Source organism: Loxodonta africana, chromosome 8, assembly GCF_030014295.1.
Source record: "Loxodonta africana isolate mLoxAfr1 chromosome 8, mLoxAfr1.hap2, whole genome shotgun sequence".
Classification (NCBI taxonomy): domain Eukaryota; kingdom Metazoa; phylum Chordata; class Mammalia; order Proboscidea; family Elephantidae; genus Loxodonta; species Loxodonta africana.
In genome coordinates this window covers 105,191,405-105,217,143 of record NC_087349.1, presented here as the reverse complement: position 1 = coordinate 105,217,143, position 25,739 = coordinate 105,191,405, and the positions used below count along the sequence as shown (strand labels likewise).

The following is a 25,739-nucleotide window of genomic DNA, read 5'->3' as shown; positions in this document are numbered from 1 at the left end:
ACATAAGCAGAGCCGTGGCGGACCGGCTCCTGGAACTCCAACGCCCAGCATGCCCCGGAGCGGCTCTAACTCTCCTCCAATCAGAAAAAGGAAAGAAACAGGAGCGGGGAGGGGAGATGAGAGTCAGGAAAAGAAAAAAGTAGTGCGCATGTGTGCGACTGTGCGTTGGCTCTCCGTGTAAAGATGGCGGAGCGTGGCTACAGCTTTTCGCTGACAACATTCAGGTATGGAACAGGCACCCGAGGTCTTCCGTGTAGCCGATGTTGCAGGAGCTCCGGGGGTCTCGTGTCTTCCGTCCTGGCCATTGGCTTGGTGCTTCTGGAGGATCCAGTAAAAAATGGGGATGGAAATGAAGGTTTGCAAAGTCATTTACCGGCCGGGCCCGGGAAGCAGGGGTACCGGGAGGCCGCGGGAACGAGGTTCGGGCGAATCTGGAGTGAACTTGGACGGCGAGAGGGTGCCGTCCCAGCTAGAGATTCGCTTTTCTTTGGAGACCAGAGAGAAAGGCAGTCTTAGATTAGCCATTTTCGGGGGGTCCTTTTAGAATTCAGGATTTCTTCCCGGACTCAGGTGGGCTTGATGCAGGAGTGCCTGAAACTGGGCGTCTTGGTCAAATCTTCTCAGAAAGCCTCAGGATCACTGTTTGGTCGGAGTCTAAGTCTCCATTTGGTACGAGTGTCTTTTGAAACCAGCCGCTTTTGGTTTTGTGTATGCCCTTATTAGAAGCACACGGACTAAAAACGAAAGCGCTCATCGGTCTGTCACTTAGTGCTTTGTGGGCCCCAAATTTCTAGTTTCCTTGTGCGCTTTGGCCATTTTTCTTGGGAGAGTGGGGGCTATACCCATTGCCATCGAGTAGATTCCGACTCGTAGTGACCCAATAGGACAGAGTAGAACTGCCCCAAAGGGTTTCCAAGGAGCGGCTGGTGGATTCAAACTGCTGACCTTTTTGGTTAGCAGTCGAGTTCTGAACCACTGCACTACCAGGGCCCCCTGGGGGGCTGTATATTACTTTAAAAAGGATTGTAGGCTTTTCTATTATAAAACGAGAGATTAAAATAATAAGTATATTTTTCAAAGTAACGTTGAGGTGAATCATCGTTCACAATGTTAAGAAAAACGTCACTTTGAAGGATGTACTAAATCAATAAGGCAAGAATTCTGATTTGACTATTTTCTTAAGGAGCAGGAATGCCCCTTCTGGTTAAAACGTAATTCCATCTCACCAATGAAGGCAGGAGAGATGTAACTTTTGTTGAGTACTCTGTATGAGTGCAGCTTAGCTTACTTCCTCTCTTTTCACAACTATGTATGAAAAGGTCCATAGTTCAAATCCACCAGGCGTTCCTTGGAAACACTATGGGGCAGTTCTACTCTGTCCTATAGGGTTGCTAAGAGTCAGAATCGACTCGACAGCAAGGGTTTTTTTTTTTTTTTTTTTTTAATCTCTATGTTTCACAGGTGAGGGAACCTAAACTTCGAGAAATTAAATAATTTGACCAAGGTCATCGGAGTAGTTGACTTGGCATTCAAACTGGATTCTCCCCAATGACAGAATTAATACACTTTCTATTCTTAAAATCCTAAAATACCATCCTCTTAAAAGTTTTCAGTAACAAGTGAGTGTATGTAATAAGGTTTTTTCAAACCTTTGAATGAAATTAATTCTGCAATAAAAGGTCTTACATACTATTCCATACTATGATGGGGCCAACATATGCCAGATACTTACTGTTGATGTTAGTGAGCAAAGCAAATATGGTCCTTTCTCTCTAAGAAAATGTAATCCTGGTGGAGCTGGAACATAAAGCATATCCTCAGGGACTCAATATTTTTATAATAAATTCCTTTATTAAACTTGTTCTTTTTGAGATGAGTTCATTTGTTTTTTAACATGAGTTCAACTCTGTTGTAGCTAAAAAGAAAACATTTGTCTCTAGCCTGTTATTACAGGATTTCGTGAAGGGGCGGCATGGTACAAAAATAGGTATTTCATTTATCCTGGGTGGAGATGCTGGGGCTTTGGAGTGAGGATAGTGGCGTGATTAAATACAAAGATGCCCTAGGTCGCTTGTTCAGTGAGCTCCCAGGTTAGTGGGTGTAATTGGCATTTGCACACAGAAAACTGCAGTGGCAGAAGTTATGTACAGATGGCTACTAACCATTCACTATGTCTGAGCCTTTACAGTGTTTCACAGAGACATTTGAACTAGGTTAAGTGCTTGATTGCTAACTGAAAGGTTGGCTGTTTGAACCCACCCCATGGCTCTGCGGGAGAAAAGACCTGGTGATCTGCTCCCATAAAGATTCCGAGCCAGCTAAACTAGATGTTGTTTGGTTCTGACTCATAGCAACCCTATAGGACACAGTAGAACTGCCCCATAAGGTTTCTGAGGCTGTACATCTTTAGGGAAGCAGACTGTTACATCTTTCTCCTGCGGAGCAGCTAGTGGATTTGAACCACCAACCTTTTGATTAGCAGCCGTGCACTTAAGCACTGCTTCACCAGGACTCCTTCATAAAGATTACAGCCTAAAAAGCCCCGTGGGGCAGTTCTACTCTGTCACATTGCATCTCTCTATAAGTCAAAAATCAACTTGACAGCACCTAACAATAACAACACATTGGAATCGACTTAATGGCCACTAACAACAACAACGTTGAACAATAATTGAAAGTTGGATCAACCCAGGAGGAGACAGTATAATTATTGAAAACAGACCCATTGCCATCGAGTTGATTTCGACTCATAGTGACCCTATAGGACAGAGTAGAACTGCCCCATAGGGTTTCCAAGGCTGTAAATCTTTATGGAAGCAGACTGCCACATCTTTCTCCTGCAGAGTGGCCAGTGGGTTCAAACCACTGACGTTTTGGTTAGCAGCCAAGTGCTTTAACCACTGTACCACCAACCAGAAAACCAAACCCAGTGCTGTCGAGTCGATTCTGACTCATAGTGACCCTATAGGCCAGAGCAGAACTGCCCCATACACTTTCCAAGGAGTGCCTAGCGGATTCAAACTGCCGACCCTTTGGTTAGCAGCCGTAGCACTTAGCCACTATGTCACCAGGGTTTCCACTGTACCACCAGGGCTCCTTAATTATTGCAATAGTGACCATCAACGAAAAAAAAAATACCTAATTTTTAAATTTAAATAACTGCTAGTGTTATTCCACTCAAGTCAGTTTTGTGATTCAAGAATCTTTGAGTCTACTGCCCTTAAATAGGTTTTAGATGTGTCTATATCGGCCAAAAGATTGTGAACTCCTGGTACTAGGTTACGTGTTGGAATCCTGTTGAATAGAGCTTATGCTCTGTTGAGGAAAATGAATATTGTGAAAATTCAAGTATCTTAGCCAGAGAGTGAGTACAGGACACCATAGGTGTGGATGTGTGGCATTTAACCTAGTCTGAGGGGTTAGGAGCCGCTTCTCCAGGACATGACATTTCTGCTTAGGAAGGCAGGCCAGGAACGAGTTCACCAGGCCTAGAATGAAAAGCAATCCTGGCCAAGGGATTAGCTTGTCGAATGGGCTTTTGAGGTCTCAGAGTAATTTCTGTCTGCAGCACAGTGGAATGGTGTGAGGTGAGGCCCGAATGACAAAGGGGGTGTCTGTAATTTTAAGAAGATAAGACAGATAACCTTCTGAAACTTGAGAGTATCTTTTCAGTAGTAGACAGGAAATAGGGACCTAGCTATGTCAGTCTGGGCAAATTACTTTTATTATAGGATAACTTTTTCTTTATCTATAAAATAAGGAGATTGGTTTGTTGTATTTATGATTCTGACACAACAGCTAGGTTGAAATATGATAGCTTGGGACTAGTATTTGGCCACCAAACCAAACCCAAACTCACTGCTATTGAGTCGATTCCAACTCATATTGACTCTATAAAAAAAACCCACTGAGTAAAACTGCCCCATAGGGTTTCCAAGGAGTGGCTGGTGGATTCCAACTGCTGACCTTCTGGAAGTATAAAACCATCTCATGGCTCCTATAAATAGTTTTATTATACTGAAAGTACTTTGTTGAGAATGACATCTAGGTCTTACATCTTAGGCCACATCCACTTTCTAAAACATACGGTCCTACCTGCAGTATATTCTCATTTGGTTTTTGACAGACAGGTACATGTTCTTAATAATGTTACTATTCAGTGTTTACTTTGTGCTAATTTCATTCCAGGAACTGTTCTAGTTGCTTTTCTAGCCATTGCTTCTTTTAATCTTCACAACAGCCCTTTGAAATAGGTGTCCATAGTGTTAGTATTCCCACCTTATAAGTGAGAAAACTAAGACACAGTTGAAGTACCTCGTCCAAAGTCCCAAGGCTGGTAAGTGGTGCAAAAAGGGAACAGCAGTGATGCTACTCAAAGAGGCAGATGAGAGAACCAATCAAAGGAAAGGAAAATTGGTGCTTCACTAAGAGTATGTTCCAGTCACCTGGTAAACTTTGTGGTTTCAAAGCCCAGCTGTTCCTTGTTGTTTGATTAATGAGATTTGCCCTATACAGAGATGTTCCTGCAATAAATACTTGAGAATATGTACACTTAGAAAATACCTCTTTTTTTTTTTTTTTTTAAGCCCATCTGGTAAACTTGTCCAGATTGAATATGCCTTGGCTGCTGTAGCTGGAGGAGCCCCTTCAGTGGGAATAAAAGGTAATTAAATTTTGGATATTTACAGATATGGTAAAATATAAGTTTATTAAATGCTTTGTTCATTTCAAATGCTTGCTAAACCCACTGCTGTCAAGTTAATTCCAGCTCATAGTGACCCTGTAGGACAGAGTAGAATTGCCCCATAGGGTTTCCAGGGAGCGGCTGGTGGATTCAAAGTGCTGACCTTTTGGTTAGCGGCCAAGCTCTTAACCAGGGTTCCAAATGCTTGCTAATAGTCTCCTAATTTCCTTTTGGAGTTAATTAGTAATTACTTTTTAAAGAAATTAAATAATATGTAAATGAATATAATTTTTAATAGTTTTTTTTACATTAATTTACAGGTTAAAATTTGACGTTTAAAGGAAATAGTAATCTAAGGTGATTAAATTTTATTTTCAAAAATAAATATAGCACTTTTTTTTTTTGATGTTGTGATAACTCACAAATAGTATCTCCCATTCAAAAAAATGAGTATGCTTTTGGTTTTCCACTGATTTTATCAATGTCTGACAGTTTTTGTCTTTCCTATAGTTTAAAAAAAAAAGGTTAATTACAAAACTTAATCTAAAGATATTATAATTGCATTATACCTTAAAACCTTTTTTTTTTTTTAAGTCTGTATCATTAGTTTTGGAAACCCTGGTGGCATAGTGTTTAAGTGCTACAGCTGCTAACCAAAAGGTTGGCAGTTCCAATGCACCAGGCACTCCTTGGAAACTATGAGGCAGTTCTGCTCTGTCCTGTAGGGTTGCTATGAGTTGGAATCGACTCGTTGGCACCGGGTTTTTTGGGTTTTATCATTAGTTTTAAATTTTATAAGAACAGTGCTGTATTTTCCCAAGTAGGCAGAATTCCATTATTTTAAAACATGTGGACTCTCAGGTATTTTAAGTACTTTAAGTAAAGTACTTTTAAGAAAAGTTACGTCGTACCTTTAACTGTAGGAATTTCTTAATGTAATATAAATGACCGATGAGGGAAAAGTTGACACACTGTTCCTTAGGTAATTTTGACACAGGAATCTAGCAAAAAAGGTTTTGTAAACTCGAGGAAATAAGAGAGTTTTAGTGAAATGCACTCATAGTTAAAAAAACGTTGCTCTAGAGTCTTTGGATGATAAAACATTTAGTTTTTTTTTAGCTGCAAATGGTGTGGTGCTAGCAACTGAAAAGAAACAGAAGTCCATCTTGTATGATGAGCGGAGTGTGCACAAAGTGGAGCCGGTCACCAAGCATATAGGGCTGGTGTATAGCGGCATGGGCCCGGATTACAGGTACTTTATACTGTCTATCCTTGCTTTTCCCACCACCTCATGAACTGCCTCTAACTTATACTTTGAGGAGAAAAATCAAGAAATGTGTTCTCTTTAATCTCCTTCATCCTCGTTTTTTGTGTTTTGTTGGAAACGGCAATCTGTTTCCAGTTAGCTCATGCTGGGGTAAACGAAGGCTTATTGACTAAAGTTTACTGAGACTGAGGGTTGCTGACTAAGGGTCACTAAGGCTGGTAAGTCCATGCCATTCAGTCGTAGAAGAGGAGTTAGATATAGGACTCATTCCGCTTATCTCTGTTCAGCGGTCTTCCCTTTCTAATCATAATCCCTATTCTGCCATCCTAGGCTTGGCTTAAATGGCTTTGGTGTTCTCTAACGCTTTTTAAAAGGAGCCCTGGTGAAACAACGGTTAAGCACTGAACTGCTAACCAAAAGCTCAGCAGTTTGAACCAACCAGCTGTCCCGTGGGGGAAAGACCTGGAGATTGGCTTCCGTGAAGATTAACCCCACTGTCGTCGGGTCGATTCTGACTTGTAGTGACCTTATAGGACAGGGTAGAACTACCCCATAGGGTGTTCAGGCCTGTAAATCTTTACGGAAGCTGACTGCCACATCTTTCTCCTTTAGAGCAGCTGGTGGGTTCAAACCACCAACCTTTCAGTTAGCAGCCAAGCACTTAACCACTGTGCCACCAGGGCTCCGTTGTAAAGATTACAGCCTAGGAAACCCTATGTGGCAGTTCTGCTCTTTCCTATAGGGTCACTATGGTCACCAAAAGTCAGAAGCCAACTCGACACACAACAACAGCAGTGCATCTTAACGATGATAAAAGCAACGCACATTATAGTAAACTATATAAATAAAAGTATCAGGCAGCAAAGAAAGCCTCACCACCCAGAGTCAATGCCATTATCTTTGTTTTTGTTATTAGCAAAGGAATGAAATTCTCAAAGTATGTTGAGCAGTCAGAATCCAGGTGCTCATATAATCTCCCTTTTTCCATTTCACAGGAAAAAAGAGTAATTAATCTTGCCCAAAATAGTAATCGAAGCTGGATATAGCTGCTGTCCTTTTACATCTGGGTATCATCAAGTTGAAAGAGATGGCAGACAGCTTTCTATGTTTATCATGTAGCAAGTAAAAGGAGTATTCTTTATTACTCTTGATTTTGTGGAACAAGATAGGTAGAGGCAAAATTTCACATTCATGAGCCATTAATGTGCTAATATATTTGCATATTTATTTGATTATTATAGAGTATCTTCTGAATACTTAAATTTTGACAAATTTTACATTTTTTTAAAGTTACAGAGTGGATTCTTGACCTTCCTGAATTTCTGAAGGGTTCTCCTTGAAGTGCAAGCATAGAGTTTAAAGCAGTCAAGGGAGAGATTGAGCCAGAGTGAGAGATATGCCAGGAAGTGTGTGTCTATGCGTGTGTGTGTGCATTGGGTAGGGTGAGATACAAAAAAGACAGGTGGCTACTGTTGGGATAAGGAGGACAATCCTGAAGAAGGCATGGAGGGAGATAAAGCTGTCATTTTGTACACTAAAACTTGCAACTAAGCTGACTGGTACCCCTAGTCCCTAATTTTCTTCCTTTTGCCTTGTTTTTGTCACTCTGCTATGACTCAGCTCCTCTGTGGTACTCTAATATTCTAAATCAACTAGACGCAGATCTGAGAGTAAGAATGGTTTTGAGCTGATAGCTATTATTAATGTGATATGTATAAAACCTATGCTATAGGTAAATGACTAAAGAAGGAGAATGAGTCTTTAGGTAGTAGAATGTTTTGATTAAATCTTTTTTTCTTCTTTGCCTGTTAGAGTACTTGTACACAGAGCTCGGAAACTAGCTCAGCAATACTATCTTGTTTACCAAGAGCCCATTCCCACAGCGCAGCTGGTACAGAGGGTAGCTTCTGTAATGCAAGAATACACTCAGTCAGGGTAAGTTTTTATTACTTGACATGTGTAATGAATTAGAAAAAATGGTTTTGGAAGAATAGATGTATAAAGAGAAAAATACTTATATCCATATTTATGTAATAAGTAGAGGAAGTCACTGTAATGAGTGTTTCTGATCTTAACTGGATCCAGAATATTTTCTTAAAAAAAGTGAAAATTTTCTTACTCTTCATATAACAGCAAGAAAGCAGTGTCTAGAAATACAAAGTTCTTTTGGCAATGATTAAAACTCTTCTTTATGAACCATCATTGCGGCTTTCAAATTTATCTTTCCAATCAGAAATGGTTGTAAGTAACAGCACGTGGACACATTCATACTCATTTTAATTCCATCATGCTTAAGTTTGGGTGTGAACATGGCTAAGTTGGTATACAGGGGGTTGCTGATATGTAAAGTAGCGAGTAGAAAAGGCACATTAATTGAAAGTTGTCATTTTGTTAGGACACTGAATGGTACTCCACACTTACTAACCCTGATGTTTTAAGTGTCAGTCCATTTCATCCAGAATGATTTGACTTTTGTTCTTCAACACCATAAAGAGTGGATTTATTCTTTCAGAAAACCGTCGAATATATTTAGGGAACTTAAAAGTCAAACTCAATTTATTTGATATCTGCTTTATTCAGAGTATTGATGAATTCTTACCTTAGGATGACTTTAATACGATGAAGAGGCCAAATAATGTTCATTTTCTTTTCTTCAGTGGCGTACGTCCATTTGGAGTTTCTTTACTTATTTGTGGTTGGAATGAGGGACGACCTTATTTATTTCAGTCAGATCCATCTGTAAGTATCACAAGATGTGTTTGACGGATTTGTTAAAGTACTCTGAATAGCTAATAAAAACAGACATAAGAGTTTAAAATTTAGCAGTATTTTTTTTTTCGTTCAGACTTTAGAAAGTATAAAATTTTAATTTAGTCTGATAAGGAAGCTACATTAGTTTTGCCAACCCTATTTTTCTGTCATGTTTATTAACTTCACATACTTGAGTGATATAACTGTTGAAGTAGTTATTACCAAAATCTCTTTAAATTGATAGAATTCTGTTACTTTGCAAAGTATTACAAGTAAAGATGTGGGCATCTTGGGGCTAACTTAAAAGTGTGACTCTTCAAGCAAAAACGTTCTTGTAATTGTCTTGAATTCATTGTTTTCCAAAATGACTATGTAACCAAGATCTTGGATGAGTTGTCTGCTGTAAAGCAGAAGGTTGAGTTAGGAGGTATTCATAGAAGAATTTTCTAATACTCCACATCTGTCTCATTTGCTACAAGGAGAACCTTAAGAAAACAATCAGGATTAGGAATTGATTTTTCACAATACGTCAGATCAAAAATGAGTATTGGTGGGTCATTAGGTAATTACAGGATCACTCAATTTAAACCTTACAATCTAACCCTATAATCTGAAAGACAAAAAAAAAAAAAAAAAATATTTTGGTTGTTACTTAAATCAGAAAAATATGTACGTGGGAACTTTGGTAGTATCTGCTGTCCCATCTTTGAGCTTTCGAAGCTCTGTGGCAAGCCCTGTCCAGTCTGTAGCAGTGGCCGCCATCACCGGGATCCAGGCTTTGTCCCCCTTCCCGTTTTTTTCTCTGTTGTTATCTAAAAAGAAATTGCTTTCTTTTAAAATACATTTGGTGTACTTTTCAGTACTTTTTGTGTACATTTGTATTTTTTCAACAATTAGGCTTTGTTATGTGTGAGATACAGCTGCTGTTTTCATTTTAACATTAAGTTACAAAATATCAAAAGCTTTGAATATTTTTAGTGATAAGCCATCTGTTTCATTTAAAATTTTAATTTAGTCTGATGAGGAAGCTGCATTAGTTCTGCCGTCCATTTTTCTGTCACATGTATTAACTTCACATACTTGAGTGATAGGGTTTTTGAAATGGTTATTATCCTATTAAGCTAAAGTATTACTCTTATTTGCTTTAAGTTAACCTCAGTTTCCTTTAACTGCCTGTTTTAACATGATTTATGAACAAATAAACAGTTTAGTGTACAATTTCATGTGCTTTGATAGATGTCACCACAATCAAGATACTAAGCTTTTCCATAACCCCCAAAAGTTGCCTTAAACCTTTTTTTTGTCTGTCTCTTTAACCTTTATTAAAAATAGCCCGTTCTGTGACATATTCCATTCCATTCCAATGAATATAGTCTATTATGTTAGAATTTAGAGCCAATAATAAGATAAAATAAATATTGTGGGGCAATATAATTATATTAAGGTTTTAAAATACAATTTTTTTCCTCCTTCCCTTCTGATTAGGGAGCTTACTTTGCCTGGAAGGCCACAGCAATGGGAAAGAACTATGTGAATGGGAAAACGTTCCTGGAGAAAAGGTAGGCTCGTAATTAGATGCTTTGGTAAACTTCTTTTATGGTTTTTAGCTACCTTTAAAATTAGTTAATGTCATAGGTTTAAACACAGTTTTTTCTTTTTTCTCTGTATTTGAAACTACATTTAAAACAAACAAAAGAACCTCTCCACCCTTATTTCTTAGCCTTCAGTATATTAAGTGATAATATTATTTAATTCTTAAGGATCTCTATAATCTTATGGTTGTGTCCTAAAATTTTTTTTCTTTAACTGTATTTTTCCTACCATCTCAAAAAAATAAAAACACTGGATTTGGAGTCATATGAGAAAAAATGTTCCGTAAGAAAAAATGTTAAATGATTTAAGTGAAACAGTTTACATTATGACACTTAACAAAAAAAAAGTGTGAAACTAAATACCTGATGTTGATGGTGGATTTAATATATAATGTATGTGCTTGATAAAAAGAAGGGCTATTAATGCCCTAGCACAACAAACTGCTGACTTACTTCCAGCAGTATTCTAGATTCAGCATTATTGTAGGTATACCAGAAAATGTTGTCTGACCTTTTGACCAATAGATGCACCTTCTAATGACATTTTCACATAATGTTACGACTATCAAAAATCTTAGAACTGGGATGAAATAGTAAAATTAAATAACTTCAGAATCTTAAAGCACTTTTCATTTTCCTCTTACATATTAATGATTCTTCCAAACATTTCATATGAAGTTATAATTTATAAGAACAAAAGAAATTTTAGCAGCAGTTCAATTTCTCTAATGTATTGTTAAATATTATAATATAGCTAACACATCCTGATTATATTAAAATATTTATATTTAAAGATGTTTCCTAAAGTGAACTTATTATGGGGTTACGCTCTAAATAATTGTCAATTTCTTATTTTGGGACAGCTATATCAATAAGGTTACTCAAAAAACCAATGTGTAACTTAGCAGTTTTCGGAGCCCTGGTAACACAGTGGTTAAGAGCTCTGTTGCCTTCCAGAAGGTCAGAAGTTCTAATCCACTAGCCATTCCTTGGAACCCCTATGGGGCAGTTCTACTTAGTCTGATCAGCTCGCTGTCTCAATGAGGTGACTAAAAGAATTAATGTGTAATTTAGCATTCTTAAGACTGTTTTAGATTTTTTTAAATCTTACACTTTTGCTATTGCTAGCAATGCTTAAATAGTCATAAAGAATACACAACAGTGCCGTAAGTAGAAAGTCACTCTTTAAAAACAATTTTTTTTAGATATAATGAAGATCTGGAACTCGAAGATGCCATCCATACAGCTATCTTAACCCTAAAGGTTAGTTCAGAACTTAACAATTGGATTTATAATGATTTTATTGATAACTGCTTGGAAAATTAACCATTTTCCTCCTCCTTCATTAGGAAAGCTTTGAAGGGCAAATGACAGAAGATAACATAGAAGTTGGAATCTGCAATGAAGCTGGATTTAGGAGGCTTACTCCAACTGAAGTTAAGGACTACTTGGCTGCCATAGCCTAATCAAGTGACTGAATAATCTGGGATTCAGATAATCTATCTACTTAAACATGTTTAAAGTATGTTTTGTTTTGCAGACTTTTTGCATACTTATTTCTACATGGTTTAATGGACTGATGTTTTTAAAATGACACAAATCACAATAAATCGTTAAATCCAACATCTGGCTTTTTAGGAGTTACTACAGTTTTAACATAGGCATCTCCTACTTTTATCACAGTTGATCTCTGGATACGACACTGCAAAGCACATGATGCGATTACTCTTTAGTCTTGCAATTTTGGTTGAGATAAACCTTGCTATACAGATGTTACCTATGTTTCAGTAAAGCAAAATGCTGATTTTGGTAAACATCACTGCTTTTAGAGCTAGGATAATCTGTAGAATTTCATAGATTTATGAGACAAAGTATGAAGCATAGGTATTTTTCAGACACCTTAATTGTGGGTTAGTAGAAGTCTAGGATGCTGTGCAAGACTGCACTAGAGATAAGGAGAGTGCCAAGCCACGTTGGTCTCCTAGAGATTGAAGTAGTTCGTAAGTGAATAAAAACTGGTTAGTTGATTCCCTGTGGTTTCGCAGTCACAGGAAGGTACAAGTATTTTAAAAGGAGCCCCTAGATTGTAGACCTTTTTAACTCAGTGATGGAGTGCTGGAAATAAGACACAAATACTGAACAATTTTAAGCCTATGGTTTAAGGCTATCCCTACATTAATCTCTATAATAGAACCTTCCCTATAAATAATGTCTGGACAAACAAGTAATAGGGTGTCTGAATTCAGTGCTTGCATTGTATGTGAGGGTATGTTTCTTAGTTTTTTTTAAGAGTAACAAAAGTCATACCATTAGTCTGACTCAGAATATAGAGAAAATTCATGAATGACACCATTTTTACCAACACGGGATAGTAAGTAATTCCATGATTTAAGTGTAGCTCAAAAGATTTTTAAGATTTTACTAAATTTAGGGGAAAAGAGCCTTATCTTGGAGCAGTTTTGTGAGGTTTCCCAGTTGAGCTCCCTACCATCAGTGGAGCACCCATGTCTTGATAGGGGTGGCAAAACATTATTATGAGAGGTGGCAACTTGAGCCCCCTATTTCAAGTGGTTTGTCTTGATAGCCTCATCTTATACTCTCCTATGGATTCTTTGCATGTTGTGGCTGCAGCATACTACAAGTAGAACACAGGAAAAAGGAATGGTCTTTGGAATCAGGTAAGTCTGGGTTCTAATCTCAACTCTCCCACTTACTGGCTGGGTGAGGAAGGTTGTTCTAAGGACTAAATCAGATCATACAAGTGAGAAGCCTGGCACGGTTAATGGTTAAGAATTCTTAAATTTTAGCTGCTATTGAATTTGCTTAAACCAAACTCAAACCCATTGCCGTCGAGTCTATCCAGACTCATAGCAACCCTGTAGGACAGAGTAGAATTGCCCCATAGGGTTTCCAGGGAATGGCTGGTGGATTCGAACTGCCAACCTGTCCAATATTAAAACCTGGAGGAATATAAAAATATACAAATCCAACAAATCAAAGAAGGAAAAAGTAAATGCAGGTATATTTTAAGATAAAAGGAAAGCACGTGTAATTTCCACTGGGTGCTAAAAGAATCAATGCTTCAGAATAAAGGGAGGAACAATTAGCTGAAGCAGATTTGAGTCCCTATTCTATTCAGTGTCCTCATTAAATGTGAAGTCCAATTCCAATTGAAGCTTCCCCTTTGTTCTCAGTATATTCTTCATTGCCCTTAAATTTTCAGTTGTAACATCTGAACCATCTACCTAAACTTTTCTCATTTCTTGTGAAAGTCAGTTATTTGGGCTAGCAACCCACTGCATCCCTAAAAGTTCCAAAACTCCAGTCATTTCTGGCCTGTGTATTCTAGCTTTTCGTCTTAAGATAATACCCCTAATGTTCTCAGCCACTCCTACTTTCGGCTCAGTTCGTCTTTTCACCCTTGCAAACTTTATCTCTACTTGCTCTATCAATGTCCCAGTTCCTCACTGAACCATGAATTTATATTTGTAAAGCAATATTAGCCAAGAAACAGGAAAGTGCTTAAAATGTACATATATTTGAGGGCAGGGGGAGAGGGGGAAATGAGGAAGAGAAATAATTTTGATCTTTATAGAGTGTGGACATACTGGGCTCCAGTTATGTAATAAGGGAACAGCAAAGGAGTTTTCACCTATTGTCCAATTTTCATAGAGCAAAACTCAACTTTCAGTACTTAACCTCACCTCTTTATCAGATGTCTTGCCAGTGCAGGCTCTCTGAGACTCCCACTGTAAAGACTAAACTGATGTTCAGTGAATTGCCAGAGAACATGTAGGAGTCAGTAACTCCCTTGGATTAGAATTCTAATTTCCCGAAAAGCAGTTCAATAGTCCAATATTAACCATTAAGTTGCCTCACACAGGGTCCCTCAATACAGACCTCCTCTATTCCTCAACCCTCCACCTCAAGGACCTGATAGAGCCAGTGGCGCAGAGGTTAAAGTGCTTGGCTGCTAACCGAAAGGGTTGACAGCTTGAGCCCACCAGCTGCTCCACAAGAGAAAGATGTAGCAGTCTGCTTCTGTAAGGATTACAGCCTTGGAAACCCTGTGGGGCAGTTCTACTCTGTCCCATAGGGTTGCTACGAGTCAGAATCAACTTGAAGGCAACAGGTTTGGTTTGGTTCCTAAACATGAGCATGTTTTAAAAGTTAGATAACTTTAACACTCATGAAAGTTCTATTCTCTGAAAGCCATCACTTAACTTTTTAAGGTATATCATCAGGTACTTGCCTCCATATTTCAAAATAGGCTTATACAGCTAGTTCTGGATTCATGAAGATTAAAAAAAAAAAAAAACAGTGCCATCGAGTCATACAGTGCCATAGAGGATTAGCCACTATAATCATGAAGATTAGCCACTATAAACTTGCTCTTCTGCACCATGAGGATTTAGAACTCATGCCGCCTTTACTTCCCTTTCACCATCCTCTCAGTTTAATTAGATCACAATGTTTAGTTTTTCTCACTGTGCCTGTAAGTATACTATATTACATTTCCTTTGCCATATAACTTTTTGTATGTTTCCTGGAGGTGATACTTCTTTGATAATTGCCTTTTTTGTTTGCTTAGCTTTCTGTGGCTATCACTGATTCTCGCCAGATTCCCCAACAGAACTGTAAAATGCTCTGCATACTGTTTTCCTCATGGTCAAATACCAATCTACCAGTTCTCTCCCCAACCCTCCCGACACCTTCTGAGAAGTTGCTCTCAGGGAACCCTCTGTCTTCCTCCTCCAGTCCAAGCTAGTGGTGTGTCTGAAACTGTTTCTATTCCCTTCTCCCTTGATTGGCTGGGTTTGAAAGCATTACTCCACTTCTAGATCCCAGTGTTGCTGATGAGAAGCCTTATGCCATTGTACATGTGATGCCAAATTCTTTATAACTTTTTTTTCCTCCTGAATCTCTTGGGATCTTTTCTTTTCATCCCTATTGTTCTGAAATTTCACAGTGATGTGCCCTTCTATAGTTTCTTAATATCCATATGCCAAGCACTCAGTAGGACCTTTCACTGTAGACACAGATGTTTTTGTTTTGGTCAATTTTCTAGTATTACTTCTTGGTAAAGTTTCCTCTATAATTTTCTTTGTTCTTCTTTCTGAAACTCTTATTAATTGGATACTGGACCCTTATGTTTTTGCTCTATTTTTTGTCTTTTTATTCTGTTTTCCAGTAGAAATATTTTCTACTTTTCCAACTCTTCTATTGAAACATTAAATTTAGGGTATCATTTTTAATTTCAAATAATTTACATACTGCCTCTTGCTTTAAAAAAAATCCCTTTTTTCATGGCCAAATCTCTTTTATATGAGGATGCTAGTTATAAAATACTTCAAAAGAACATTTTCTGCATTGTTAAACTTCTAAACAAAAATGGGAGTACTGTGTGAGTGGGGCTCAGATCTACTTACTGGGGGACACTGAATGTCAGCATCTACAAGCCATTTCTCTACAGTATCATTTGATTTATTTCTCTAGAGAATAGGCCTTTGGGAAGAAGGTGATGGAGGGGGAGATGGGCAGGTGCCAGGGACTGCAGCCTTCTGGGAGGGGCAGAGAAGGGGCCAGTGGCATTTCACCATTCAATATGGAAACCTTTGCTTCATAATGGCACCTCTCCCCCCAACCTTTGTTGTGTCTGTGTCTGGGATAACCCTCCCCCTTGCCTATCACCAGCATCATAAACTAGTCTGCCAGGGGAAGGTTGTGCAGTTGGCTCGCTGCACCACATGGAAAAGAGGAACTACATGTTTGTTCTTTATACAGACTTTCAGGCAATCCCCATTTTCAGCTGTGCCTCACAGATCTCTTCCCTTCTGCCCTCCATCATCTTCAGTTCCAGAGCTTCTCAGCCTCTGCTTTTTTAATCGCCTGCCTCTTGATACTCCCTTTTGCAGGCAGTTTCAGCTCTGCCAACTCCTGCATTTGTAGAGAGGTTGCAAGGGTTCAAATAACCTCCCTGACTCACTTATCTGTAACCTTTTAGATTGTTTAGAATTTCCAATAAACATGAGTCCTTGGGCGGTGCAAACAGTTAAGCCCTCAACTAGTAACCGAAAGACTGGTGGTTGGAACTCACCCACAGGTACCTGCTTCTGAAAGGCCACAGCTTTAAAACCCATTGGAGTAGCTTTCCTCTGCTCACAAGGGGTTGCCATGGGTTGGACTCCTGGGCAACTTTAAACAATAAAGCACTTAGAATAATGTGTGGTATATAGCATTGAATGTGTTACTGTAACTCTTTTCCAAATATGTGTTGACATACCTTGTTTGCAGTCATCTCTTTGTGGGCTCTTTTTCCATTCCCTTACTGTGTTTAGGGTTTTGGAAAGGAGCAGGCATACACAGGATCAGCTTTATCTTCAAAATTTTTTTTAAAACTTAAAATTTGTAAAATGAGCTTTGCTATCTCAAAGACCTTTCTGGGCAACTTTGGACACTGCTGTGCTAATGTATAAGCTTCCCCAGCCTTCAGAAACCTCGGATCCTTTGTCTTCTTTGGCACATATCTATAATAGCACACTCTCTGTGGAGCGCAGTATGGTGCAGTGAAAAGCGCTTTGGCCTGGAGTTGCAAATCCCAGTTCCGGCACTTACCAGCTGTATGGCCTTTGATAAGCCTCTAAAGTCTGTTTCCTCTTCTGTTAAAATGAGCCAAGATGATTTTAAGACAAAATCTACCTGGCACTCGGTAGCGGTATGAGCTTGTAGGCAAAATTAAATTTATTTGACTAGAACTAGGGAGTTGGGCACAATTTGGGTGTTTTCTCACCAAAATGCACCGATTCCCGCCCCAGGCAAACTCCAGCCGCGACTGGGGTTAAGGCGCAGAGTTGTCCGCTGGAGATCCCTGAGACACTGAGCGGCCGTACAGGACGGCAGCGGTCCTAGGGTCTGAAGCCCAGCCTAGCGAACTCCGCCTCTGCTCCCTATACCGGAGCCAGGTGGTGCGCGCCTCCAGACTCATCCCTTAACCAGAGTGGAAGCCAGGTGCCCTCAACAAACATGGTTGCCTCAGCGTCAGCCCTGCGCCGGAGGCCGCGCTGCCGCCTGGGAATCGCGGGCTCGGCGTTAGCCGGCCCGGAACCACGCGACGCAGGAGGCGCCTGAGGCAGCGGGGCCGGCGCGCGCTGAACAGCCTCGGCGCTCTAAGTGAGGTGAGGGCTGCTTGCTGAGGTTTCCCGGCAGGTCTCGGCCTTGCGCGTGCACGCGCTCGCCTGCTCGCGTTCCCGGTGCTGGGCGCCACTGGTGAGGAGCTGGAGAAGGAGGAAGAGGGAGGAGAGAAGGGGGCGAGGGAGCGAGGGCGCATCTTCAGAAGCCGGGCCTGGCGGGGAAGGAGTCGGGTGTCGGGCCCGCGGCGCCCCCTCAGCCCTGCTTCTAACACCTGGGCCAACTGTGGGGTTGTTTGACCTCGCCCTGCCTGGCAGCGTCCAGCTGTGGAGGTGGACCGGGCAGGTCCGGAGGAGCCGGTGTCCACCCGGAAGGCCCCGCCGACGTGTGTCCCCACCGCCCCGCACTGCCCGCCCGGCCGCCGCGTGGTGGGTTCCGAGAGTTTAGTTTTTCTTTGATGTTTGCATTCGGAGTCCTCCGAGAGTCAAGCTGGTCGTCTCCTTCAGTCGTTTAAAAATACGCTGGGTTGACGTCCAGTGCAGATACGAGACAGCCTTGGTTCCGTGGTGTGTGCGCACCGAGGGAAGTCGTGAGGCAGTGGGTTGAAGGAGACCGATTCGTGAAATAGGAGAGGGTTAGACTGGCTACCCGTGGTCGATTTAGGAGGAACACTCTTGCTTTGGGCAGTTTGCTTAACAGCCAGTCTGTACATTTTTATTTAAGCATGTGATTATGGCCTTCTGGCCCTGTAATAAAAATTTCTTTACAGCAGATAGTAAAGCTGCAGTTAGATATAAGGAGGTTTCTTGTCTACCAGACTGAGAAACCCTGCCTTTTATCCCGCTGTGGGCTCCATGGCCTTCAAGCTGAAGAAATAAAGGTCTAAAATGTGCCAGATCCTTAAAAAGAGTTAAAAAGTATATCTGTCACCATTTCCTTAGCTATCACCAGGTTCATAATCTCAGCCTCCATAGTGGAACAGCTTTGTTACTAGATTGTCGTTTTCAATCGTTAGTGAAGAATCGATTGCCGTAATTTTTGGGAACTGTTCAAATTTGCCTTGTTTCTTTTCTTTTCATAGGAAAGGAATAATGCTGTCACCATGTCTGCAAACTCCATGCTCTGTGAACGAATAGCCATAGCCAAGGAACTGATCAAGAGAGCAGAATCCCTTTCTAGATCAAGAAAAGGTGGCATAGAAGGTGGTGCAAAGCTCTGCAGCAAATTGAAGGCTGAATTAAAATTTTTACAAAAAGTAGAAGCTGGGAAAGTAGCTATTAAAGAATCTCATTTACAGAGCACGAATCTAACACACTTAAGAGCCATTGTGGAATCAGCAGAAAACCTGGAAGAAGTTGTTAGTGTTCTTCATGTCTTTGGTTACACAGATACCTTGGGAGAAAAGCAGACCCTTGTGGTGGATGTAGTTGCAAATGGTGGTCATACTTGGGTGAAAGCCATTGGCCGAAAGGCTGAAGCACTGCATAACATTTGGCTGGGCAGGGGCCAGTATGGTGACAAAAGCATCATTGAGCAGGCTGAAGACTTCCTCCAGGCCAGTCACCAGCAGCCAGTGCAATACAGCAACCCTCACATTATCTTTGCGTTTTACAACAGTGTCTCCAGCCCCATGGCAGAGAAGCTGAAAGAAATGGGCATAGCTGTGAGAGGAGACATAGTGGCAGTTAACTCTCTATTAGATCACCCTGAAGAGCTCCAGCTGAGTGAGAGTGAATCGGATGATGAGGGCCCTGAACTTTTGCAGGTGACCAGGGTAGACCGGGCAAATATACTAGCAAGTGTTGCGTTTCCAACAGAGATTAAGGTTGATGTGTGCAGAAGAGTAAATCTGGATATTACTACTTTAATTACATATGTATCAGCCCTCAGTTATGGAGGCTGCCACTTTATCTTCAAAGAAAAAGTGCTCACAGAACAAGCAGAGCAGGAGAGAAAAGAACAGGTTCTACCTCAGCTGGAGACATTTATGAAGGACAAGGAGTTGTTTGCTTGTGAATCTGCCGTCAAGGATTTTCAGTCTATTCTAGATACCTTAGGGGGACCTGGGGAGAGAGAGAGGGCCACTATGCTAATTAAGCGAATCAGTGTGGTACCAGACCAGCCTTCTGAGCGTGCCTTGAGACTAGTGGCTAGTTCAAAAATCAATAGCCGCTCGTTAACTATTTTTGGAACAGGAGACACCCTAAAAGCCATCACAATGACTGCAAATAGTGGTTTTGTCAGAGCTGCTAACAACCAGGGCGTTAAGTTTAGTGTGTTTATTCATCAGCCCAGAGCACTTACTGAGAGCAAAGAGGCCCTTGCTACCCCTTTACCAAAAGACCACACAGCTGGCAGTGAATACTAATGTTAGCATCTAAGTATTCCCATGAAAGTAAGTTATCTTTGTACCAAAGGTTGGGTCTTTCCATGTAAATTGAGAGAAAAAAAAAAAAAGGTCTTTAGTGAGGATAATTACTTAGAACTCTTAAACTAGTAGAGTTTTTCTGTCTTATCTATATTTAAAGTGTATATAAGCACCTAAAGTAGAAAAAGCGCAAGAGACAACTTTTCAAATTTCTCAAATTGTCTATGTTACAGCAATTAACAAAATCACATCTACGTAAAGCTTTTAGATGTATTGCAGTAGTTTAATTTGATTTGTTAGGGTTACAACTCCCCACCCCCACAATAGATAATCACATTTCATGGAATATAGCTACACTGCATCTTGCATTAAATATCTGGAGATAATTCTCAAGCTTGTTTTTCATTGTATTGGTTTATCAGTTGACGTGGGTTGAGGCTGGGAGATAATAGTTTATAATTAAATATAAGACTTGAAAGTTACAGCTGTTATTAATGAAGAGAAACTTGGTTGCTGTTTGTCGGGCACAATCTGATGGGTCTATTTATAAAGAGCACATAGTGCAGAAATGAAAATAAAGTGAATTCTGGTCATGTGAGTCCCTTGAATCTGGACACCTATGTGAAAACAAAGCTAGCCAGGAATCTTACTACTATAAACTTCCTAAAACAGGCAAGGGAGAAGTATTAATTTGAATAAATTGAAGCAGTGACTTCTATAAAACATGTTAAAAGAATTTAGATTTCATTTTTAATACAACCAATCCCTGTATTGCAGTTATTTGAATTATGAATACTACCTTTCTTGTTCCTTTTACAAATAGAAAGTAGCATCTGCATATTACCTTGCTCGTGGAACGGCAGCAGGGGAGATTCCATGCCTGCTGCATGACACAAGTTGTAATTTCAAATAAATTTTATGCCCAATTTGCAGATTTTATTAATTTGCAGCAAAACAAAAATTAGCAAAGTAGATATGTATTCACCACGTTTAAAAAACTGGGAAATTGATTCTTAGATTATTAGCTTATGTTAAGTGTAGGAGCCAATATTAGAACTTGATTTTGTGTCATGATAGCCTGATCGCTTTTGGCTGTGCCAACTTCCCTGCTTTGTAAGAACGGAAATCCTTTCCCGTCTACCATCTACAATGTTATCAAGAAAGCATAAAAAGGGAGCTGTAAGACCAAAGAGCACTGGTGGCACAGTGATTAATAAGAGTTTGGCTGCTAACCAAAAGGTTGACAGTTCAAATCTACCAGCTGCTTCTTGGAAACCCTGTGGGGCAGTTGTACTCTGTTATAGCATCGGTATGAGTTAGAATTGACTCACTGGCGATGGGTTTGGTTTGGTTAGGTAAGACCAAGAAAGATATAAAATGACTTTGGAGAAGATTGATTATAAGGAAATATACTACATAAAATACATTATTTTGATAAGTTCGGAAATCTCACTGAAACTTTTTTTGGAAAAAAGTTAGGATTGAAGAAGAAATAGAAAACCTAAATAACCAATAGTCATTGCAAAAATTGTTAAATAATTACCTCCAAAATATTTCTAGGCCCAGATGGCTTTACTAAATAAGATGATTCTTACTTTTAAATACCAGATCATTCTCTTGCTCTGAAAAGTAGTATAGAGCATAACCCCATAAGCGGGATCCAAAATATTTAGCATAGTAAAATATGATGTTCCATTTACCGCCCCCCTAGGCCTGAGATTAGAGCTTTGGCTCACTCCTATTTGAGAATGGCCTGGGTAAGGACTGGAGCCGGTGAATATATCTTAATCCGTGTGATAGCAGGATGTGGTGTCGGGACATTAGTGTATTTGGAGTTACTTAAAGCTCATTTTCTGGATAAGCCTAACTCATGCTAAAACCTAACAAGATAGCAAACAGAAAGTTGCAGCAAATTTTCAATTTAAGGATATATACACAAACATCCCAGAAAAATACTAAAAAATTAATTTCAGCAATATATGAGTCAGAATAGACTCAATGGCAACCAGGTTTTTTTTTTCTTTTTTTTTTTTTGATTACCAAGTTGTCATATCCCCAACCTTAATATTTGGGACTTGGACATTAACCTTCATTCTGGAATAGAATCAGAGGCCTACTTGAGGTAAGGAGGTAACCCCAAGACCCCTGTGTAAAACCAGAAACTGAAAGGCTGAAGCCCCATGAAATAGGATTTTATAAACTGCCTAGGGAGAGAGCAAGAAAGTTTGGTGGTTCTGAGTTGGAGGGTGAAGAAATCAAAGCCCCCAGCCTGTGCCATATGTAGATTTAGAGTCCAAATTTTTGTTAATTGCATTGTGGAGGAGACTCGGGGATGTGAAATCAGTATAAAATTTGGTCCCAGGCAAGAACTACCCTCTGACACCTGGCAGAAACATACACGGCATCATTCTGAACTTGGGGTACTTCAGTTTCCCAAGCCTCACAGCCTCCCACAGAAAAACTAAGCTTTGTTTAGATGAATTTACCGCAAGAAATTATGAAACCATATGAGGAAACCCATAAAGAGTGGAAGAGTCAGCAACACAGAAAAGTGGTGCACCAGTTCCTCAAGAATGTGAGAGAATAGAAAAACCTGATGAGTAGTATAAAGTAAGAATTGAGGTCTTTGAAGTCTCCATATAATTAGAACTCATCTTCCACACCTATGTTCTGAAATGAAAAAATTCAAAGAAGAGGCAGATACAGGCTACAATACCATCTGTAACAAAACATCGAATACAGACAAATTGGAGGACTTGGATTGTGTCTGCTGCAATGGTGCTTCCTAGTGCTGAATCCCAGAATTGAGCAGACTACCCACCCGTGGGAGTCCATGGGTGGTGCAAACAGTTACCACACTTCGCTGCTAACAAAAAGGTTGGAGGTTTGAGTCCACCCAGAGGCACCTCAGAAGAAAGGCCTGGTGATCTACTTCTGAAAAATCGGCCATTAATAACCCTATGAAGGATAGTTCTACTCTGATATACACGGGGTAGCCATAATTAGGGGTTGACGGCAACTGGTTTTTGCTGGTACCCGCCCAGTCACAGGTATTGCTGGGGTGTGTGAAGGACAGAGCTTGTTCTAAAGAGTTGCACAGAACACCCCAGCCTGTGAGAAGTTTGTTCCCAAGAGGACAAAGGGCAGAACTGAGCCAAGCATCCAGCCTTTCTTCTCAAATTTAGGAATTAAATAAATTACCTCCCAGAAGCAGAGAAGGGCCAGGAGTGGGCTGGGGGAGAAGAATCCCCCATCACAGAAACCAGAATGGAAAAAGGCATTTCCTTTTCTGCATAAACATAAAATGATGAAAGGAGATAAAGGAAGGTGTAAACCCTTTGCTGTCAAGTCGGTTCTGGGTCATAGTGACCCTAAAGGACAGAGTAGAACTGCCTCATAGGGTTTCCAAGGAGTGGCTGATGGATTCGAACTGCTGACTTTTTGGTTAACAGCCATAGCACCTAACCACTGTGCCATTAGGGCTCCAAAGGAAGGTATAAACCCATTGCTGTCGAGTCGATTCCAACTCAGCAACCCTATAGGACAGGTTAGAACTGCCCCATAAGGTTTCCGAAGAGCACCTGGCAGATTTGAACTGCCAGCCATTTGGTTAGCAGCTGTAGCACTTTAACTGCTATGCCACCAGGGTTTCCAAAGGAAGGTACAGAAAACTTAAAAAACACTGTATGCAAATAGGACTTTTAGAAATGGAAAAAAAGTCACTAAAATTAAATGATCAGAAATAAACTTTAAAGTAGATCAGACAAAACTAATGAGAGCATTGCTGAACTGAAATATAAAACCCATTCTAGATCTTAATAAATTGCCCAGAATTCAGCAAAGAAGTAAAAAAGATGTAAAACATGACAGAAGCTGAGACAGGAGGACAGAATAAGAACGTCCAGCAAAGGTTGTGGCTGACAACACCAAACACCTGTTCCCAACTCTCCTGCCTGTACTATAGAGGCTGGAAACGCTAAAATTTCCATTTCTCAAGTCCTGCATTTAGCCAGAGGTGGCCAAATTCCTTTCCAATGGGACAAGTGGAAGTCTGTTAGTGCTACCTCCTCCTACCACCTACCTGATTTTAATGTGGACAACGATGGCTGTGGCTTGCTACTATTTTATGACGATGAAAGAAAAGCCAAGAGAATCTCATAGACGTTGGCACTGACACATGCTTCCCTTTGGACTTCTTGCTATGTGAGAAAATAGAACCTTATTCATTCAAGACATTGTTGTTGGGTTTTTCCATTACATGTAGCCGAAAATATTTCTAACTAATTTTGAGGGTTTTTTTTTTTTTTTTGACCAAAAAAAGTAAACAGAATGGGGGAGAGGCAATAAATAAGTTTTTCCAACATAGGGAAAAAAAAAAAGACTGAATACCCACGTGTCCATCCGCTACGTTTAAAAAAAGTTTTATTATTTTGCCTTATTTGCTTTATCTGTTTTTTCCTATGAAATGTTATAAACTACAGACATTGTGGCACTTCATCTATAAATACCTCAGTAATCAGCTCTGAAAAGAACATTTTTCTACACAACTATGATTCCATGAGCAGATCTATTATGGATTCAGTTGTGCCCCCACCAAAATACGCGTTGAAATCCTAACCCCTGTACTGGTGGTGGCTTCCTATTTGGAAATAGAGTTTTTCTTTTGTTATGTTAATAAAGTTATACTGAAGTAGGTTAGGACCTAAACTTAATCACTTCTGAGATAAAAAGAGCAGAATAGGCACAGATACGGGGGGATGAAGAAGACGGACAGATGCATTTACAGACCCGGAACACTACGGATTGCTGGAAGCCATTAGAAGCTGAAATAGACAAGAAAGGACCTCCCCTGGGAGCCACACCCTGAATTTGGATTTATAGAAATAAATTTCTGTTCACTAAAGTTACCTATTTGTGCTATTTTTGCCTGGTAGCACTAGGCAACTTACCCAACACCTAACAAAATAACTCTGAGCATCATATAATGCCCAGTCCAAATGCACGTCAGGGGGCTTGTTGAACCAACATCTGATCAAACACCAGGCATTGCATTGGGTTTAATGTTTCTTAATTATGTTCTTTTTTGGGTGGTGGTGTTCACATCGAAATAAACCTTTATATTTAAATAAAATTGAAAGGCAGGTGACATATGTGGGAAAAATACTGTATTTTTGACAGATAAGGTCTAATTTTATTGCATAAGGAGCTTTTACAAATTAAAAAAAAAAATTATCCCAGTAGAAAATGAGCAAAGAATATGGGTGAATTGTTCAAAAGAGAGCAGAAATACAAATGTTCAGTGAATGTGGAAAAAAAAATTCAAACTCACTGGAAAGCAAGATAAATTTAAATAAAAATAAGACACCATTTTTCCCCATCAAACATAGTGGATAACAACAAAAATCACTATGTACCAGCACTGTTCTAAGTACATTACCTAACTAATCCTCCCAACAATTCTGTAAGTATGTCCTATTGTTGCTATTACTTTACAGAAGAACAAACTGAGGCGCGAGAAAGTAAGATTACCTAGCAAATAAATGAAACCAGGATTTAAACCCAGGGTCTTTGACTCTAAGATTTCAGTGCTCTTTACTACCCTTTACTGCCTAGGATTTCAATAAAGTTAGGTTATCTAGCAGCAGGCACTTTTATATACTGCTGGTAGGAATATAAATTAGTAGACATTTCTATGGGACAGTTAAGCAATATATTTGAAAAGTTTAACATGTACATATCCTTTGAAGTTGGAATTAATTCTAAGGAAATCCTTATAAGTACATAAAAAATATATGTATGGAAATTTTTATCTCAATTTGTTTTATAATAGCAAACATTGTAAACAATTTGAACGTATAATAGAGGATTAGTTAAATAAGTTTGGGAAATAGTGTCTTATTAACCTTGTCTTTTAAAAATTTTTTGTTGTTGAAAATATGCACAGCAAAA

At 39.7% G+C, this 25,739-nt stretch overlaps 2 protein-coding genes across 4 annotated transcripts; both read left to right on the top strand.

Moving 5' to 3' along the window:
- Window positions 1–99: 99 nt before the first annotated feature.
- PSMA2 (proteasome 20S subunit alpha 2) lies at window positions 100–11,917 on the top strand. The gene is made up of 8 exons (XM_003407286.4): window positions 100–224; window positions 4,587–4,663; window positions 5,804–5,936; window positions 7,764–7,886; window positions 8,609–8,690; window positions 10,188–10,261; window positions 11,500–11,557; window positions 11,644–11,917. The coding sequence occupies exons 1-8, from the start codon at window positions 184–186 to the stop codon at window positions 11,758–11,760; spliced, it is 705 nt and encodes a 234-aa protein (XP_003407334.1). The 5' UTR covers window positions 100–183; the 3' UTR covers window positions 11,761–11,917.
- A 5,446-nt stretch (window positions 11,918–17,363) lies between these two features.
- On the top strand, window positions 17,364–25,533 carry C8H7orf25 (chromosome 8 C7orf25 homolog). Of its 3 annotated transcripts, none has more exons than XM_003406878.4 (2): window positions 17,364–17,469; window positions 18,504–25,533. In XM_003406878.4, exon 2 carries the CDS (start codon window positions 18,525–18,527, stop codon window positions 19,788–19,790), a length of 1,266 nt encoding a protein of 421 aa, XP_003406926.1. In that variant the 5' UTR covers window positions 17,364–17,469; window positions 18,504–18,524; the 3' UTR covers window positions 19,791–25,533. The 3 variants fall into 3 exon arrangements, with proteins under 3 accessions (XP_003406926.1, XP_010585458.1, XP_023400006.1); XM_010587156.3 differs by having other exon boundaries at window positions 17,448–17,560; XM_023544238.2 differs by lacking the exon at window positions 17,364–17,469 and adding an exon at window positions 17,596–17,850.
- Window positions 25,534–25,739: the final 206 nt, after the last annotated feature.